Source organism: Cherax quadricarinatus, chromosome 4 (genome assembly GCF_038502225.1).
Source record: "Cherax quadricarinatus isolate ZL_2023a chromosome 4, ASM3850222v1, whole genome shotgun sequence".
Lineage (NCBI taxonomy): Eukaryota > Metazoa > Arthropoda > Malacostraca > Decapoda > Parastacidae > Cherax > Cherax quadricarinatus.
In genome coordinates, this window is record NC_091295.1 from 74,575,881 (window position 1) to 74,593,764 (window position 17,884).

At 39.9% G+C, this 17,884-nt stretch overlaps 1 protein-coding gene across 1 annotated transcript in view; it reads left to right on the plus strand.

Moving 5' to 3' along the window:
* The window catches only part of Dscam1 (Down syndrome cell adhesion molecule 1), a gene marked incomplete in the record, with an annotated part of 1,133,347 nt that overhangs the window by 721,360 nt on the left and 394,103 nt on the right, over positions 1-17,884 (plus strand). Inside the window, 3 exon segments of the mRNA XM_070098007.1 lie at positions 11,217-11,393; positions 12,986-13,133; positions 14,141-14,289. Of these exon segments, the coding sequence (XP_069954108.1) occupies positions 11,217-11,393; positions 12,986-13,133; positions 14,141-14,289 (474 nt within the window).

The following is a 17,884-nucleotide window of genomic DNA, read 5'->3' on the forward strand; positions in this document are numbered from 1 at the left end:
AGAAGAAACACTTTCATCATTCATTCCATCACTGTCTTGCCAGAGGTGTGCTTATACTACAGTTAAAAAAAAAAAAAACTGCAGTACATCAAAACTCCTCCTCTAGAGTGAAGGCACTGTACTTCCCACCTCCAGGACTCAAGTCTGGCTAACCGGTTTCCCTCAGTCCCTTCATAAATGTTACTTTGCTCATACTCCAATGGCACATTGCTTCCCTATCCACCCTATCATATACCTTTTCCAAATCCATATATGCAACAAAAACCTCTCTACCCTTATCTAAATACTGTTCACCTATATGCTTCACTGTAAGCACTTGGTCTACCCACCTCTATCCTTCCTAAAGCCTCCTTGTTCATCTGCAGTTCTGCTCTCCATCTTACTCTTAATTCTTTCAATAATAACTCTGCCATACACTTTACCAGGTATATTCAGCAGGTTTATTTCCCTATATTTTTTACACTGTCTTTTGTCCCCTTTGCATTTATACAAAGGAGCTATGCATGCTCTCTGCCAGTCCCTAGGTACCTTCCTCTCTTCCATACATTTATTAAATAAAAGCACCAACCATTCCCAAACCATATTCCCAGCTGCTTTTAACATTTGTCTTTATCCCATCAATCCCAGCTGCTTTACCCCCTTTTACTTCTACAAGATGTTATACTTCCCTGCCCAATGCATGAAATCATAGCTTCCCTATCTTCATTAACAGTTCCTCAAAATATTCCCTCCATCTTCCCAATACCTCCAACTCTTCATCTAATAACTCTCCTCTCCTATTTTTCACTGTCAAATCCATTCCTTCCCTAGGCTCTCTCAACTTAATCTCACTCCAAAACTTTTTCTTATTCTCCGAAAAATTTGCTGATAGCATCTCACCCACTCTTTCATTTGCTTTCCTTTTACATTCCTTCACCACTCTCTTTACCTTTCTTTTTCTCTCCATATACTCTCTCCTTGTATCATTTCTACTTTATAAAAACCTCTCATATACTAACTTTTTCTCTCTTATCACTCTCTTTACCTCATCATTCCACCAATTGCTTTTCTTCCCTCCTACACCCACTTTCCTGTAACCACACACTTCTGCTGGACATTCTGACACTACATCCTCAACCCTTTCAGGGTCCAGAGGCCAAATTTCAAAGTGCACACCAGGGTCCAAGAATTTTCAAAAAATAATTTTATTTTTTCTTATTAAATAGTAGAGAATCTTTTTCTGAAGATAATAAAAAGTACGAAATTTGATGGAAAATTGACGAAATTATGCTCTCGCGAATTTTGATGTGTCAGCGATACTTATGCATCAGTGATTTTGCCAACTTTGACTCCTATTTTAGGCCAATTACATTATTTCAGTCAACTAAATTTTTAGCTATTTCACTAGTATTGCTTCTATTCTATCGATTGAGCACAAGAAATTCCCAAGTTAACTGTTTCCACCACAAAATAAAGTGATCGGAAATTGGTAATTTGGCCAACTTAATGCAAAGTTCAGAATATGTATTCTAATTTCAAAATAGGGTTCAGGATAAACAGTGCAGACATTCCTGGCACTAAACTAACATTTCCTCTGTTCATTAGTTATGTTTTCAGGCTTTACAAATGAATTCCATTTTGATTTTTAATTCACATAATGAATTTTTATTCAAACCAAAAAATAGAAGATTTACTGTCATGCAATATTGTAATAATTGTATAAATAATATCAGCACATTTGTAAATGTATATTAGACCCACCAGCTGATGTGTATTAGACGTGTGAGGTCATTTGTTTACTCTTGAACATCGGCAAAAATTTAACATTTCCTCTACTTCGAGCTCAGTTTCAAGCCATTTTCAGTACTAAAATCAATCAAAATCATCTCTATCTCTGTAATACTATATCTTCCATTATATCAAATGAGACCAAGAAATCGCAAATACAACTATAAAAAACATACAAAAAACACTGCAAAGTTGCTGTTTTAATCGAGAGTTATGGTCTCAGTTTTTTCTCTCATTATGCACTGTGTGCTGCAGGATTTGTTTTATGTGGTGCACACATACCACATAGATGTATTTTTTCATATCTAGGCCCAAATTTACCGCTCACAGCTTATCAGAGTGAGCTGAGCTCATGGTGTAGATCTACGGTTTGGACCCTCAACGTAAAGCCGTAGATCTATGGCACAGACCCTGAAAGGGTTAAATCTTTCCCCATACTTCTTTAACTTCATTACCTATACTCTCACTAGCCCTTCTTTCTTCCAATAGTTGCCTGCATTTTACCTGAACTACCTCCTCCTATAGTTTATAAACCTTCACCTCTCTCCTACTTTGTTGTAGCCACAACAAAAAAAATGATGCAATGTACACAAATAACCCGCACGTATGAGAGAGGAGCTTGCGACGACGTTTCAGTCCGACTTGGACCATTTACAAAGTGTGACTTGGTAAATGGTCCAAGTCAGACCAAAACGTCATTGTAAGCTCCTCTCTCCTATGTTCGGGTTATTTGTGTATTGCTCCAGTCACAGTATTGTGCCTTTTTGTTATTTATGATGCGATATATCTGTGGCCCCTCTATAAGCATGCACAGCCTGAAATCTACCCATCAGTCTTTTATCTTCCAATACATAGTCCAACAAATTACTGTCATTATGCCATATATCATATCTCATATACTTTTTTATCTATTTTTTTCGTAAAATATGTATTACCTATTGCTAAACCTCTTTCTATACAAAGTTCAGTCAAAGGCCCCCCTCTCCCCCCCATTATCATTTACACCTGGCACTCCAAACTTACCTATCACACCCTCTATAACCATTTCTCCCACTTTAGCATTCATTATGAAAGGAATGTGATATAACTTGCTGATGTCTATACAAATTGCCTCTACACTATTTTTTCAGTTGATTGTAATTTTGCTTAAATTTTTAAGCCAGCCTTTTTCATAAAGATTCTTCACATTCAAGTGCTAAACATTCCAGTTTTAATTATATTAGTTTATAATATGGAAATATTTCTTAAAAGGAATATCTAATGAAAATACGTGTAGTCAGTCTGATGAGATTAACACCTAAGCAACTAAAATTACATCATGTTACTAAATAATAATAATTATTTCTTATACATTATAAAAAATATATTTATGAGATGTGCTAATTAGTATATGTTATCTTTCTGTTTAATATTTTTTTAGTACAACAATACTTTTTTTTTACTGACAAAGACACCTAAACTCTTACATTATTGTATATTATTGTGTAGATCATAAACTAGCATAGAGAAGTCAGACGTGTGGAGGTGGTGATATGTCATGGCATGTTGTGAAGAGTGGTTGTGACATGTTGTGAAGAGTGGTTGTGACATGTTGTGTACAGTGGTTGTGGCATGTTGTGAAGAGTGGTTGTGGCATGTTGTGAAGAGTGGTTGTGACATGTTGTGAAGAGTGGTTGTGACATGTTGTGAAGAGTGGTTGTGACATGTTGTGTACAGTGGTTGTGGCATGTTGTGAAGAGTGGTTGTGACATGTTGTGTACAGTGGTTGTGGCATGTTGTGAAGAGTGGTTGTGGCATGTTGTGTACAGTGGTTGTGGCATGTTGTGAAGAGTGGTTGTGACATGTTGTGTACAGTGGTTGTGGCATGTTGTGAAGAGTGGTTGTGGCATGTTGTGAAGAGTGGTTGTGGCATGTTGTGAAGAGTGGTTGTGGCATGTTGTGAAGAGTGGTTGTGGCATGTTGTGAAGAGTGGTTGTGACATGTTGTGTACAGTGGTTGTGGCATGTTGTGAAGAGTGGTTGTGACATGTTGTGTACAGTGGTTGTGGCATGTTGTGAAGAGTGGTTGTGACATGTTGTGTACAGTGGTTGTGGCATGTTGTGAAGAGTGGTTGTGGCATGTTGTGAAGAGTGGTTGTGGCATGTTGTGAAGAGTGGTTGTGGCATGTTGTGAAGAGTGGTTGTGACATGTTGTGTACAGTGGTTGTGGCATGTTGTGAAGAGTGGTTGTGACATGTTGTGTACAGTGGTTGTGGCATGTTGTGAAGAGTGGTGGCATGTTGTGTACAGTGGTTGTGGCATGTTGTGAAGAGTGGTTGTGGCATGTTGTGAAGAGTGGTTGTGACATGTTGTGTACAGTGGTTGTGGCATGTTGTGAAGACTGGTTGTGACATGTTGTGTACAGTGGTTGTGGCATGTTGTGAAGAGTGGTTGTGGCATGTTGTGAAGAGTGGTTGTGACATGTTGTGAAGAGTGGTTGTGACATGTTGTGTACAGTGGTTGTGGCATGTTGTGAAGAGTGGTTGTGGCATGTTGTGAAGAGTGGTTGTGACATGTTGTGTACAGTGGTTGTGGCATGTTGTGAAGAGTGGTTGTGGCATGTTGTGTACAGTGGTTGTGGCATGTTGTGAAGAGTGGTTATGGCATGTTGTGAAGAGTGGTTATTGCACGTTGTGAAGAGTGGTTGTGGCATGTTGTGAAGAGTGGTGGCATGTTGTGATGAGTGGCTGTGACATGTTGTGAAGAGTGGTTGTGGCATGTTGTAAAGAGTGGTTGTGGCATGTTGTGAAGAGTGGTTGTGACATGTTGTAAAGAGTGGTTGTGGCATGTTGTGAAGAGTGGTTGTGACATGTGAAGAGTGGTTGTGGCATGTTGTGAAGAGTGGTTGTGGCATGTTGTGAAGAGTGGTTGTGGCATGTTGTGAAGAGTGGTTGTGGCATGTTGTGAAGAGTGGTTGTGGCATGTTGTGAAGAGTGGTTGTGGCATGTGATGAGTGGCTGTGGCATGTTGTGAAGAGTGGTTGTGGCATGTTGTGAAGAGTGGTTGTGACATGTGAAGAGTGGTTGTGGCATGTTGTGAAGAGTGGTTATGGCATGTTGTGAAGAGTGGTTGTGGCATGTGAATAGTGGTTGTGGCATGTTGTGAATAGTGGTTGTGGCATGTTGTAAAGAGTGGTTGTGGCATGTTGTGAAGAGTGGTTGTGGCATGTTGTGAAGAGTGGTTATGGCATGTTGTGAAGAGTGGTTGTGGCATGTTGTAAAGAGTGGTTGTGACATGTGAAGAGTGGTTGTGGCATGTTGTAAAGAGTGGTTGTGACATGTGAAGAGTGGTTGTGGCATGTTGTAAAGAGTGGTTATGGCATGTTGTAAAGAGTGGTTGTGGCATGTTGGAAAGAGTGGTTGTGACATGTGAAGAGTGGTTGTGGCATGTTGTAAAGAGTGGTTGTGGCATGTTGTAAAGAGTGGTTGTGACATGTGAAGAGTGGTTGTGGCATGTTGTAAAGAGTGGTTGTGACATGTGAAGAGTGGTTGTGGCATGTTGTGAAGAGTGGTTGTGACATGTTGTAAAGAGTGGTTATGGCATGTTGTGAAGAGTGGTTGTGGCATGTTGTGAAGAGTGGTTGTGACATGTTGTAAAGAGTGGTTATGGCATGTTGTGATGAGTGGTTGTGGCATGTTGTGAAGAGTGGTTGTGGCATGTTGTAAAGAGTGGTTATGGTATGTTGTGAAGAGTGGTTGTGGCATGTTGTGAAGAGTGGTTATGGCATGTTGTGAAGAGTGGTTATGGCATGTTGTAAAGAGGGGTTGTGGCATGTTGTGAAGAGTGGTTGTGACATGTGAAGGGTGGTTGTTGCATGTTGTGAAGAGTGGTTGTGACATGTTGTGATGAGTGGTTGTGGCATGTTGTAAAGAGTGGTTGTGGCATGTTGTGAAGAGTGGTTGTGACATGTGAAGAGTGGTTGTTGCATGTTGTGAAGAGTGGTTGTGGCATGTTGTGAAGAGTGGTTGTGACATGTGAAGAGTGGTTGTGGCATGTTGTAAAGAGTGGTTGTGGCATGTTGTGATGAGTGGCTGTGGCATGTTGTGATGAGTGGCTCTGACATGTTGTGAAGAGTGGTTGTGGCATGTTGTGAAGAGTGGTTGTGGCATGTTGTGAAGAGTGGTTGTGACATGTGAAGAGTGGTTGTGGCATGTTGTGAAGAGTGGTTGTGGCATGTTGTGAAGAGTGGTTGTGGCATGTTGTAAAGAGGGGTTGTGGCATGTTGTACAGAGTGGTTGTGGCATGTTGTGAAGAGTGGTTGTGGCATGTTGTGAAGAGTGGTTGTGGCATGTTGTGAAGAGTGGTTGTGGCATGTTGTGAAGAGTGGTTGTGGCATGTTGTGAAGAGTGGTTGTGGCATGTTGTGAAGAGTGGTTGTGACATGTGAAGAGTGGTTGTGGCATGTTGTGAAGAGTGGTTGTGGCATATTGTGAAGAGTGGTTGTGGCATGTTGTGAAGAGTGGTTGTGGCATGTTGTGAAGAGTGGTTGTGGCATGTGAAGAGTGGTTGTGGCATGTTGTGAAGAGTGGTTGTGGCATGTTGTGAAGAGTGGTTGTGGCATGTTGTGAAGAGTGGTTGTGGCATGTTGTGAAGAGTGGTTGTGACATGTGAAGAGTGGTTGTGGCATATTGTGAAGAGTGGTTGTGGCATGTGATGAGTGGTTGTGGCATGTTGTGAAGAGTGGTTGTGGCATGTTGTGATGAGTGGCTGTGACATGTTGTGAAGAGTGGTTGTGGCATGTTGTGAAGAGTGGTTGTGACATGTGAAGAGTGGTTGTGGCATGTTGTGAAGAGTGGTTGTGGCATGTTGTGATGAGTGGTTGTGGCATGTTGTGAAGAGTGGTTGTGACATGTGAAGAGTGGTTGTGGCATGTTGTGAAGAGTGGTTGTGACATGTGAAGAGTGTTTGTGGCATGTTGTGAAGAGTGTTTGTGGCATGTTGTGAAGAGTGTTTGTGGCATGTTGTGAAGAGTGGTTGTGGCATGTTGTGAAGAGTGGTTGTGGCATGTTGTAAAGAGTGGTTGTGGCATGTTGTGAAGAGTGGTTGTGGCATGTTGTGAAGAGTGGTTGTGGCATATTGTAAAGAGGGTTTGTGGCATGTTGTAAAGAGTGGTTGTGGCATGTTGTGAAGAGTGGTTGTGGCATGTTGTGAAGAGTGGTTGTGGCATGTTGTGAAGAGTGGTTGTGGCATGTTGTGAAGAGTGGTTGTAGCATGTTGTGAAGAGTGGTTGTGGCATGTGAAGAGTGGTTGTGGCATGTTGTGAAGAGTGGTTGTGGCATGTTGTAAAGAGTGTTTGTGGCATGTTGTGAAGAGTGGTTGTGGCATGTTGTGAAGAGTGGTTGTAGCATGTTGTGAAGAGTGGTTGTGGCATGTTGTGAAGAGTGGTTGTGGCATGTTGTGAAGAGTGGTTGTGGCATGTTTTGAAGAGTGGTTGTGACATGTAAAGAGTGGTTGTGGCATGTTGTGAAGAGTGGTTGTGACAAGCTATGAAGAGTGGTTCTGACATGTTATGAAGAGTGGTTATTGCATGTTGTGAAGAGTGGTTGTGACCTGTGAAGAGTGGTGGCATGTTGTGAAAAGTTGATATATGTTGTAAAAAGTAGTGATATTTTGTGAAAGGTGGTGGTGTGTTTTAAGCAACAGTTGAGAATATTGACACTGCGAAGAGTGGTGGAGAGTGTTGGCCAAAGTTGGAGTGGGTGTGGTTAGTGTATGTGTCAGTTCACTGTTACCACCAGTAGTACTGCTAACTGCCTCCATTTTGGATGAAAATCTTCTTTAGAATGATATTGAAAATTTATGAATTAATTAGCAGAAAACCTATGGGATAACAAATCAAAGACCAGTATATGTTATACATATTTAGTGTTTCCTGTTCCATATTAACCCCTTCTGTCACCTTTGTAGATCTATATCATTGACTCCAGTATTGCCGATGTATATCTATATTTTAAGCACTTAACCCTCAAATATGCTATGAGGTGGGGGGAAATAAATGGGATTAAATCTGGAGTGTCTGAGAGAGTTAGAGCAAAGGAAGGGGTAGCAGTAATGTTGAATGATCAGTTATGGAAGGAGAAAAGAGAATATGAATGTGTAAATGCAAGAATTATGTGGATTAAAGTAAAGGTTGGATGCGAGAAGTGGGTCATAATAACCGTGTATGCACTTGGAGAAGAGAGGAATGCAGAGGAGAGAGAGAGATTTTGGGAGATGTTAAGTGAATGTATAGGAGCCTTTGAACCAAGTGAGAGAGTAATTGTGGTAGGGGACCTGAATGCTAAAGTAGGAGAAACTTTTAGAGAGGGTGTGGTAGGTAAGTTTGGGGTGCCAGGTGTAAATGATAATGGGAGCCCTTTGATTGAACTTTGTATAGAAAGGGGTTTAGTTATAGGTAATACATATTTTAAGAAAGAGGATAAATAAGTATACAAGATATGATGTAGGGCAAAATGACAGTAGTTTGTTGGATTATGTATTGGTAGATAAAAGACTGTTGAGTAGACTTCAGGATGTACATGTTTATAGAGGGGCCACAGATATATCAGATCACTTTCTAGTTGTAGCTACACTGAGAGTAAAAGGTAGATGGAATACAAGGAGAATAGAAGCATCAGGGAAGAGAGAGGTGAAGGTTTATAAACTAAAAGAGGAGGCAGTTAGGGAAAGATATAAACAGCTATTGGAGGATAGATGGGCTAATGAGAGCATAGGCATTGGGGTCGAAGAGGTATGGGGTAGGTTTAAAAATGTAGTGTTACAGTGTTCAGCAGAAGTTTGTGGTTACAGGAAAGTGGATGCGGGAGGGAAGAGGAGCGATTGGTGGAATGATGATGTAAAGAGAGTAGTAAGGGAGAAAAAGTTAGCATATGAGAAGTTTCTACAAAGTAGAAGTGATGCAAGGAGGGAAGAGTATATGGAGAAAAAGAGAGAGGTTAAGAGAGTGGTGAAGCAATGTAAAAAGAGAGCAAATGAGAGAGTGGGTGAGATGTTATCAACAAATTTTGTTGAAAATAAGAAAAAGTTTTGGAGTGAGATTAACAAGTTAAGGAAGCCTAGAGAACAAATGGATTTGTCAGTTAAAAATAGGAGAGGAGAGTTATTAAATGGAGAGTTAGAGGTATTGGGAAGATGGAGGGAATATTTTGAGGAATTGTTAAATGTTGATGAAGATAGGGAAGCTGTGATTTCGTGTATAGGGCAAGGAGGAATAACATCTTGTAGGAGTGAGGAAGAGCCAGTTGTGAGTGTGGGGGAAGTTCGTGAGGCAGTAGGTAAAACGAAAGGGGGTAAGGCAGCCGGGATTGATGGGATAAAGATAGAAATGTTAAAAGCAGGTGGGGATATAGTTTTGGAGTGGTTGGTGCAATTATTTAATAAATGTATGGAAGAGGGTAAGGTACCAAGGAATTGGCAGAGAGCATGCATAGTTCCTTTGTATAAAGGCAAAGGGGACAAAAGAGAGTGCAAAAATTATAGGGAGATAAGTCTGTTGAGTATACCTGGTAAAGTGTATGGTAGAGTTATTATTGAAAGAATTAAAAGTAAGACGGAGAATAGGATAGCAGATGAACAAGGAGGCTTTAGGAAAGGTAGGGGGTGTGTGGACCAGGTGTTTACAGTGAAACATATAAGTGAACAGTATTTAGATAAGGCTAAAGAGGTCTTTGTGGCATTTATGGATTTGGAAAAGGCGTATGACAGGGTGGATAGGGGGGCAGTGTGGCAGATGTTGCAGGTGTATGGTGTAGGAGGTAGGTTACTGAAAGAAGTGAAGAGTTTTTACGAGGATAGTGAGGCTCAAGTTAGAGTACATAGGAAAGAGGGAAATTATTTCCCAGTAAAAGTAGGCCTTAGACAAGGATGTGTGATGTCACCATGGTTGTTTAATATATTTATAGATGGGGTTGTAAGAGAAGTAAATGCGAGGGTCTTGACAAGAGGTGTGGAGTTAAAAGATAAAGAATCACACATAAAGTGGGAGTTGTCACAGTTGCTCTTTGCTGATGACACTGTGCTCTTGGGAGATTCTGAAGAGAAGTTGCAGAGATTGGTAGATGAATTTGGTAGGGTGTGCAAAAGAAGAAAATTAAAAGTGAATACAGGAAAGAGTAAGGTTATGAGGATACCAAAAATATTAGGTGATGAAAGATTGGATATCAGATTGGAGGGAGAGAGTATGGAGGAGGTGAATGTATTCAGATATTTGGGAGTGGACGTGTCAGCGGATGGGTCTATGAAGGATGAGGTGAATCATAGAATTGATGAGGGGAAAAGGGTGAGTGGTGCACTTAGGAGTCTGTGGAGACAAAGAACTTTGTCCTTGGAGGCAAAGAGGGGAATGTATGAGAGTATAGTTTTACCAACACTCTTATATGGGTGTGAAGCATAGGTGATGAATGTTGCAGCGAGGAGAAGGCTGGAGGCAGTGGAGATGTCATGTCTGAGGGCAATGTGTGGTGTGAATATAATGCAGAGAATTCGTAGTTTGGAAGTTAGGAGGAGGTGCGGGATTACCAAAACTGTTGTCCAGAGGGCTGAGGAAGGGTTGTTGAGATGGTTCAGACATGTAGAGAGAATGGAGCGAAACAGAATGACTTCAAGAGTGTATCAGTCTGTAGTGGAAGGAAGGTGGGGTAGGGGTCGGCCTAGGAAAGGTTGGAGGGAGGGGGTAAAGGAGGTTTTGTGTGCGAGGGGCTTGGACTTCCAGCAGGCGTGCGTGAGCGTGTTTGATAGGAGTGAATGGAGACGAATGATTTTTAATACTTGACGTGCTGTTGGAGTGTGAGCAAAGTAACATTTATGAAGGGGTTCAGGGAAACCGGCAGGCCGGACTTGAGTCCTGGAGATGGGAAGTACAGTGCCTGCACTCTGAAGGAGGGGTGTTAATGTTGCAGTTTAAAAACTGTAGTGTAAAGCACCCTTCTGGCAAGACAGTGATGGAGTGAATGATGGTGAAAGTTTTCTTTTTCGGGCCACCCTGCCTTGGTGGGAATCGGCCAGTGTGATAATAAAATAAAAAATATAATAAATAGTAAATTTTTGTCTAAATATGTGAGAATGGGTCTATGCATTGAGTGTGACACTGTCAGCATTTAAATTTTAAAGGTTGTGAGAGCAAAAGCGTTAACATGTCACAATTAAGATGTGAAGTACTATTCGAGCACTCATAGAAAAGGACCATGTTTTCCTTGGGAATATTTTTAACTGGCTGCATTGGATGCAGCCAGTTTACTTTATTTTTCTTCATTTATGTTCCTTGGTGAAAAAAAGGGTAATGTGCTTAATGATACTTTCAAATCTTTCATAGTATACAGGTATTAAATTAACTTGAGGAATGGTTAACTATATTTTTTTATTAATTTTTTACTTTAAATTATTAAAACAAAAAATGTTATTTGTTTCCAACCAGGTCGCACTCCCGGGGATTATCGAGACCTTGGCGTTAGTAACCCCAATGTGAAAGTGACTGATGATGGTACACTACAGATTGGCAACATTCAGAAGTCTCATGAAGGATACTACTTGTGTGAAGCTAACAATGGAATTGGTGCTGGTCTATCAACAGTTATCTATGTCAGGGTTCAAGGTCTGTGGGAATTTAAATTTATCATAATTTTGTGCACATTATTTTAAGAAATTCTAAAGGACCTCCAAACTCAGTCATTAATTGGATTTTTAGAAATTATTTAACTTTAACGTGTTATCTTGCAATTTTTTTTTTTTATCCTTTTAAGCCTTAGAGCATGTTGATCAGAGTAAGTGAAGATGAGTGGTGTACTACAGGACTGACATCCTATGAGACTATGAGCAGATATCTTTGTAGGGATTCATGGAAATCAACTAACTGTATTTAATTCTTTAGAAATTGTGGAGTACAGTGTCTGCACTGTAAATTGGGATGGGGATGTGCACTTAAAGATCAGGTGATGGTGAATGTTTTTTAAGTGCTTTAAGTGCTTTTGAATCATAACATCCTAACCCAAAAAAATGCAGTTGTCATAAAACTGGATTATTATTATTGTATTTATGGAAAGTCCTTAACCTGTAAAGGTCATAGTTCTGCATGGTGGACAGTAAAGAGATGGAAAGGGATGAAGGGAGAGGCAGAAGTATTGATGGAAGAACATTGGGTGAAAGGATGATGGTTGCAGTTGATGAAGCAAACTGGTGTCAGTTAAGAAAGTAAAAAATGAAATATCTCCAGTGAAGGTGAGCCAGTCAGAGAGGAGGGCAGACAAATTAAATGTGTCAGGGCAGGAATATGTCTGAAAGTTGGTGTGCTCTTTGTTTAACAGGGGAATTGACCAAAATATGTTGAAACTGTCATAAAATAGGAAAATATATCATCTGTCTTCTAAATACAGTGGACCCCCGGTTAACGATATTTTTTCACTCCAGAAGTATGTTCAGGTGCCAGTACTGACCGAATTTGTTCCCATAAGAAATATTGTGAAATAGATTAGTCCATTTCAGACCCCCAAACATACACGTACAAATGCACTTACATAAATACACTTACATAATTGGTCACATTCGGAGGTAATCGTTATGCGGGGGTCCACTGTACAGTGGACCCCCGGCTTACGATATTATTTCATTCCAGAATTATGTTCAGGTGCCATTACTGAACGAATTTGTTCCCATAAGGAATATTGTGAATTAGGTTAGTCCATTTCAGACCCCCAAACATACACGTACAAACGGACTTACATAAATACACTTACATAATTGGTCGCATTGGGAGCTGATCGTAAAGCGGGGGTCCACTGTATATAAATCTGATATTTTATATAGTTGAGCAAGAGATGAGTAACCCCTTCTTCTATATGAATTACTAAATCTAAGAAGAAAAACTTCTTTTTAGGTCACCCTGCCTTGGTGGGATACGGTCAGTTCGTTGAAAAGAAAAATGATATACAGTGGAACCTGAAATATCAAACTTTCTTCATTCCAGATGGCTGTTCGAGTGCTGTTACAGAACGAATTTATTCCCATCAGGAATAATGTAAATTAGATTAGTTCGTTTCAGACCCTCAGAAATACACTTATAAAAGCACTTACAAAAATACACATACATAATTGGGTGAGTTGGGAGCAGTTCGGTATATTTGAGGTTCCACTGTAGTACAGTATACGTTTATTTTTTTCTTGAAAATATTTTCTTGTTTATCTGTGCAGCTCCACCTCAATTCAAGATTCAGTACAGAAATCAAACTGCAAGCCGAGGTGACGATGCAGTTCTTGAGTGCGAGGCTGAGGGAGAGACCCCCATTGGTATTCTCTGGAGTAAGAACAAACATAGCATTGAACCATCCAATGAACCCAGGTAAGCTATTGCACAATAATCACATGCAAAATCTACAGCTTTTTGTTTTAGACACCCAGAATAAGATAATTAAATTTTTATTTGATAATATAAATTTTGTCATTCAGGTAGGCACTTAATAGAAAATATATCTGTATATAAATCAAGTAGTATTATAATCAGAATGACAAGGATATAATCTCTTAGAATGAGTGAATGAATAATAAGGGAATGAAGAATTAAAATAGGTGAAAACAGCAAAACAAAAGGGAAGGATGGGAATAAGACAGGAAACAGATAGGGAAGAAGTGTTAGAATGATTGGAACATTTGTTTGCTGTGACTATAAATTAAAGGAAGATACACAAGAATTTCTTTGTACAAGAGGAAAATGTGACAAGAGAAAGTGACTGTATAAGTCGGTGAGTTAGTGTGAGAAAGAGAGTGAGAAGAGTGTGTGTGTGTGTGTGTGTGTGTGTGTGTTTGTTTTGCTTGTTTGCTTGTATGTGGTACATGCATGCTAGAATAAGTAAATAACTTAAGATACCAAATCTGTTAAGTATTCCAAGCATGGTTTATGGTTGACTTAATGAGTTATAGCGAATTTATTGGGAGTGTGACTACAAATATCTATATTTCAGAGGAACTTTGTGAATTTATTTAACTAGTTGAATATACTGAGTAAGAGTTTATACAAAACATTACAGTCAGCCATACAAGTTTATATGAAACAATGAAATCAAACATATCTGATACATGTAAAGAGCTGTTTATTGCATTTATGGGTGGTTTTATTATATTGTAATGATATATTTAAGTCTTGAGATTGATTGACTATGCAGGGAGAGTGAGTTTGTAATACATCATTTACATTTTGTGTACAGTATAAATAATGCAGAATTACAAATACAGAGTTGAAACCTCTGGTATTACAAATGCTTGCAAACTAGGTAATATCTATAGTGTATATAAAAATTATTGACCCACATTAATTATATGCAGTCAATTTTCATATGCACTTGTAACTAGGTACACAATTCGTGAAGAAATGCGTGGCGGAGGTGTTCACAGCAGTCTCAGCATTAAGACAACTGATCGATCAGACTCTGCTGTGTATACCTGTGTGGCAACTAATGCTTTTGGAAGTGCTGACACCAACATCAATCTTATTATTCAGGGTATGGATAATTTCTGACATGTTAATTTGAATAAATTTAGTGGAGATTTTATGTATTTATATATATGTACTGGTATGTACTATACTATATTAGTGAATAAAAAATTAATTATGTCTACTACCTCCAGCCTCCTCTTCCAGGAGAGGCTGGAGGTTTTGTGTGCAAGGGGCTTGGACATACAGTAGGCATGTGTGAGCATGTTAGATAGGAATGAGGGACCTGACAAGCTGTTGGAGTGTGAGCAAGGTAATATTTTGTGAAGGTATTCGGAGAAACTGGTTAGCTGGACTTGAGTCCTGGAGGTAGAAAGTACAATGCCTGCACTTTAAAGGAGGGGTTTGGGATATTGACTGTTTGGAGTGACATCTAAACTGTCATATCTGAACGCCTCTGCAAAGACAGTGATTATGTTTTTTCTTTCTTTTTGGGTTTTTCTTTCTTTTTATAAACACGCTAAGATAACAGGGATATCTTGCTACTCCTACTTACACTTTGGTCACACTTCACAGACACGCACATGCATATATATATATACATACATCTAGGTTTTTCTCCTTTTTCTAAATAGCTCTTGTTCTTTTTTATTTCTTCTATTGTCCATGGGGAAGTGGAAAAGAATCTTTCCTCCGTAAGCCATGCGTGTCGTATGAGGCGACTAAAATGCCGGGAGCAATGGGCTAGTAACCCCTTCTCCTGTATACAATTACTAAAAAAGAGAAGAAGAAAAACTTTATAAAACTGGGTTGCTTAAATGTGCGTGGATGTAGTGCGGATGACAAGAAACAGATGATTGCTGATGTTATGAATGAAAAGAAGTTGGATGTCCTGGCCCTAAAGCGAAACAAAGCTGAAGGGGGTAGGAGAGTTTCAGTGGGGAAATAAATGGGATTAAATCTGGAGTATCTGAGAGAGTTAGAGCAAAGGAAGGGGTAGCAGTAATGTTAAATGATCAGTTATGGAAGGAGAAAAGAGAATATGAATGTGTAAATTCAAGAATTATGTGGATTAAAGTAAAGGTTGGATGTGAGAAGTGGGTCATAATAAGCGTGTATGCACCTGGAGAAGAGAGGAATGCAGAGGAGAGAGAGATTTTGGGAGATGTTAAGTGAATGTATAGGAGCCTTTGAACCAAGTGAGAGAGTAATTGTGGTAGGGGACTTGAATGCTAAAGTAGGAGAAACTTTTAGAGAGGGTGTGGTAGGTAAGTTTGGGGTGCCAGGTGTAAATGATAATGGGAGCCCTTTGATTGAACTTTGTATAGAAAGGGGTTTTTAGTTATAGGTAATACATATTTTAAGAAAAAGAGGATAAATAAGTATACGATATGATGTAGAGGAAATGACAGTAGTTTGTTGGATTATGTATTGGTAGATAAAAGACTGTTGAGTAGACTTCAGGATGTACATGTTTATAGAGGGGCCACAGATATATCAGATCACTTTCTAGTTGTAGCTACACTGAGAGTAAAAGGTAGATGGGATACAAGGAGAATAGAAGCATCAGGGAAGAGAGAGGTGAAGGTTTATAAACTAAAAGAGGAGGCAGTTAGGGTAAGATATAAACAGCTATTGGAGGATAGATGGGCTAATGAGAGCATAGGCAATGGGGAATCGAAGAGGTATGGGGTAGGAGTTTAAAAATGTAGTGTTAGAGTGTTCAGCAGAAGTTTGTGGTTACAGGAAAGTGGGTGCAGGAGGGAAGAGGAGCGATTGGTGGAATGATGATGTAAAGAGAGTAGTAAGGGAGAAAAAGTTAGCATATGAGAAGTTTTTACAAAGTAGAAGTGATGCAAGGAGGGAAGAGTATATGGAGAAAAAGAGAGAAGTTAAGAGAGTGGTGAAGCAATGTAAAAGAGAGCAAATGAGAGAGTGGGTGAGATGTTATCAACAAATTTTGTTGAAAATAAGAAAAAGTTTTGGAGTGAGATTAACAAGTTAAGAAAGCCTAGAGAACAAATGGATTTGTCAGTTAAAAATAGGAGAGGAGAGTTATTAAATGGAGAGTTAGAGGTATTGGGAAGATGGAAGGAATATTTTGAGGAATTGTTAAATGTTGATGAAGATAGGGAAGCTGTGATTTCGTGTATAGGGCAAGGAGGAATAACATCTTGTAGGAGTGAGGAAGAGCCAGTTGTGAGTGTGGGGGAAGTTCGTGAGGCAGTAGGTAAAATGAAAGGGGGTAAGGCAGCCGGGATTGATGGGATAAAGATAGAAATGTTAAAAGCAGGTGGGGATATAGTTTTGGAGTGGTTGGTGCAATTATTTAATAAATGTATGGAAGAGGGTAAGGTACCTAGGGATTGGCAGAGAGCATGCATAGTTCCTTTGTATAAAGGCAAAGGGGATAAAAGAGAGTGCAAAAATTATAGGGGGATAAGTCTGTTGAGTGTACCTGGTAAGGTGTATGGTAGAGTTATAATTGAAAGAATTAAGAGTAAGACGGAGAATAGGATAGCAGATGAACAAGGAGGCTTTAGGAAAGGTAGGGGGTGTGTGGACCAGGTGTTTACAGTGAAACATATAAGTGAACAGTATTTAGATAAGGCTAAAGAGGTCTTTGTGGCATTTATGGATTTGGAAAAGGCGTATGACAGGGTGGATAGGGGGGCAATGTGGCAGATGTTGCAAGTGTATGGTGTAGGAGGTAGGTTACTGAAAGCAGTGAAGAGTTTTTACGAGGATAGTGAGGCTCAAGTTAGAGTATGTAGGAAAGAGGGAAATTTTTTCCCAGTAAAAGTAGGCCTTAGACAAGGATGTGTGATGTCACCGTGGTTGTTTAATATATTTATAGATGGGGTTGTAAGAGAAGTAAATGCGAGGGTCTTGGCAAGAGGCGTGGAGTTAAAAGATAAAGAATCACACACAAAGTGGGAGTTGTCACAGCTGCTCTTTGCTGATGACACTGTGCTCTTGGGAGATTCTGAAGAGAAGTTGCAGAGATTGGTGGATGAATTTGGTAGGGTGTGCAAAAGAAGAAAATTAAAGGTGAATACAGGAAAGAGTAAGGTTATGAGGATAACAAAAAGATTAGGTGATGAAAGATTGAATATCAGATTGGAGGGAGAGAGTATGGAGGAGGTGAACGTATTCAGATATTTGGGAGTGGACGTGTCAGCGGATGGGTCTATGAAAGATGAGGTGAATCATAGAATTGATGAGGGAAAAAGAGTGAGTGGTGCACTTAGGAGTCTGTGGAGACAAAGAACTTTGTCCTTGGAGGCAAAGAGGGGAATGTATGAGAGTATAGTTTTACCAACGCTCTTATATGGGTGTGAAGCGTGGGTGATGAATGTTGCAGCGAGGAGAAGGCTGGAGGCAGTGGAGATGTCATGTCTGAGGGCAATGTGTGGTGTGAATATAATGCAGAGAATTCGTAGTTTGGAAGTTAGGAGGAGGTGCGGGATTACCAAAACTGTTGTCCAGAGGGCTGAGGAAGGGTTGTTGAGGTGGTTCGGACATGTAGAGAGAATGGAGCGAAACAGAATGACTTCAAGAGTGTATCAGTCTGTAGTGGAAGGAAGGCGGGGTAGGGGTCGGCCTAGGAAGGGTTGGAGGGAGGGGGTAAAGGAGGTTTTGTGTGCGAGGGGCTTGGACTT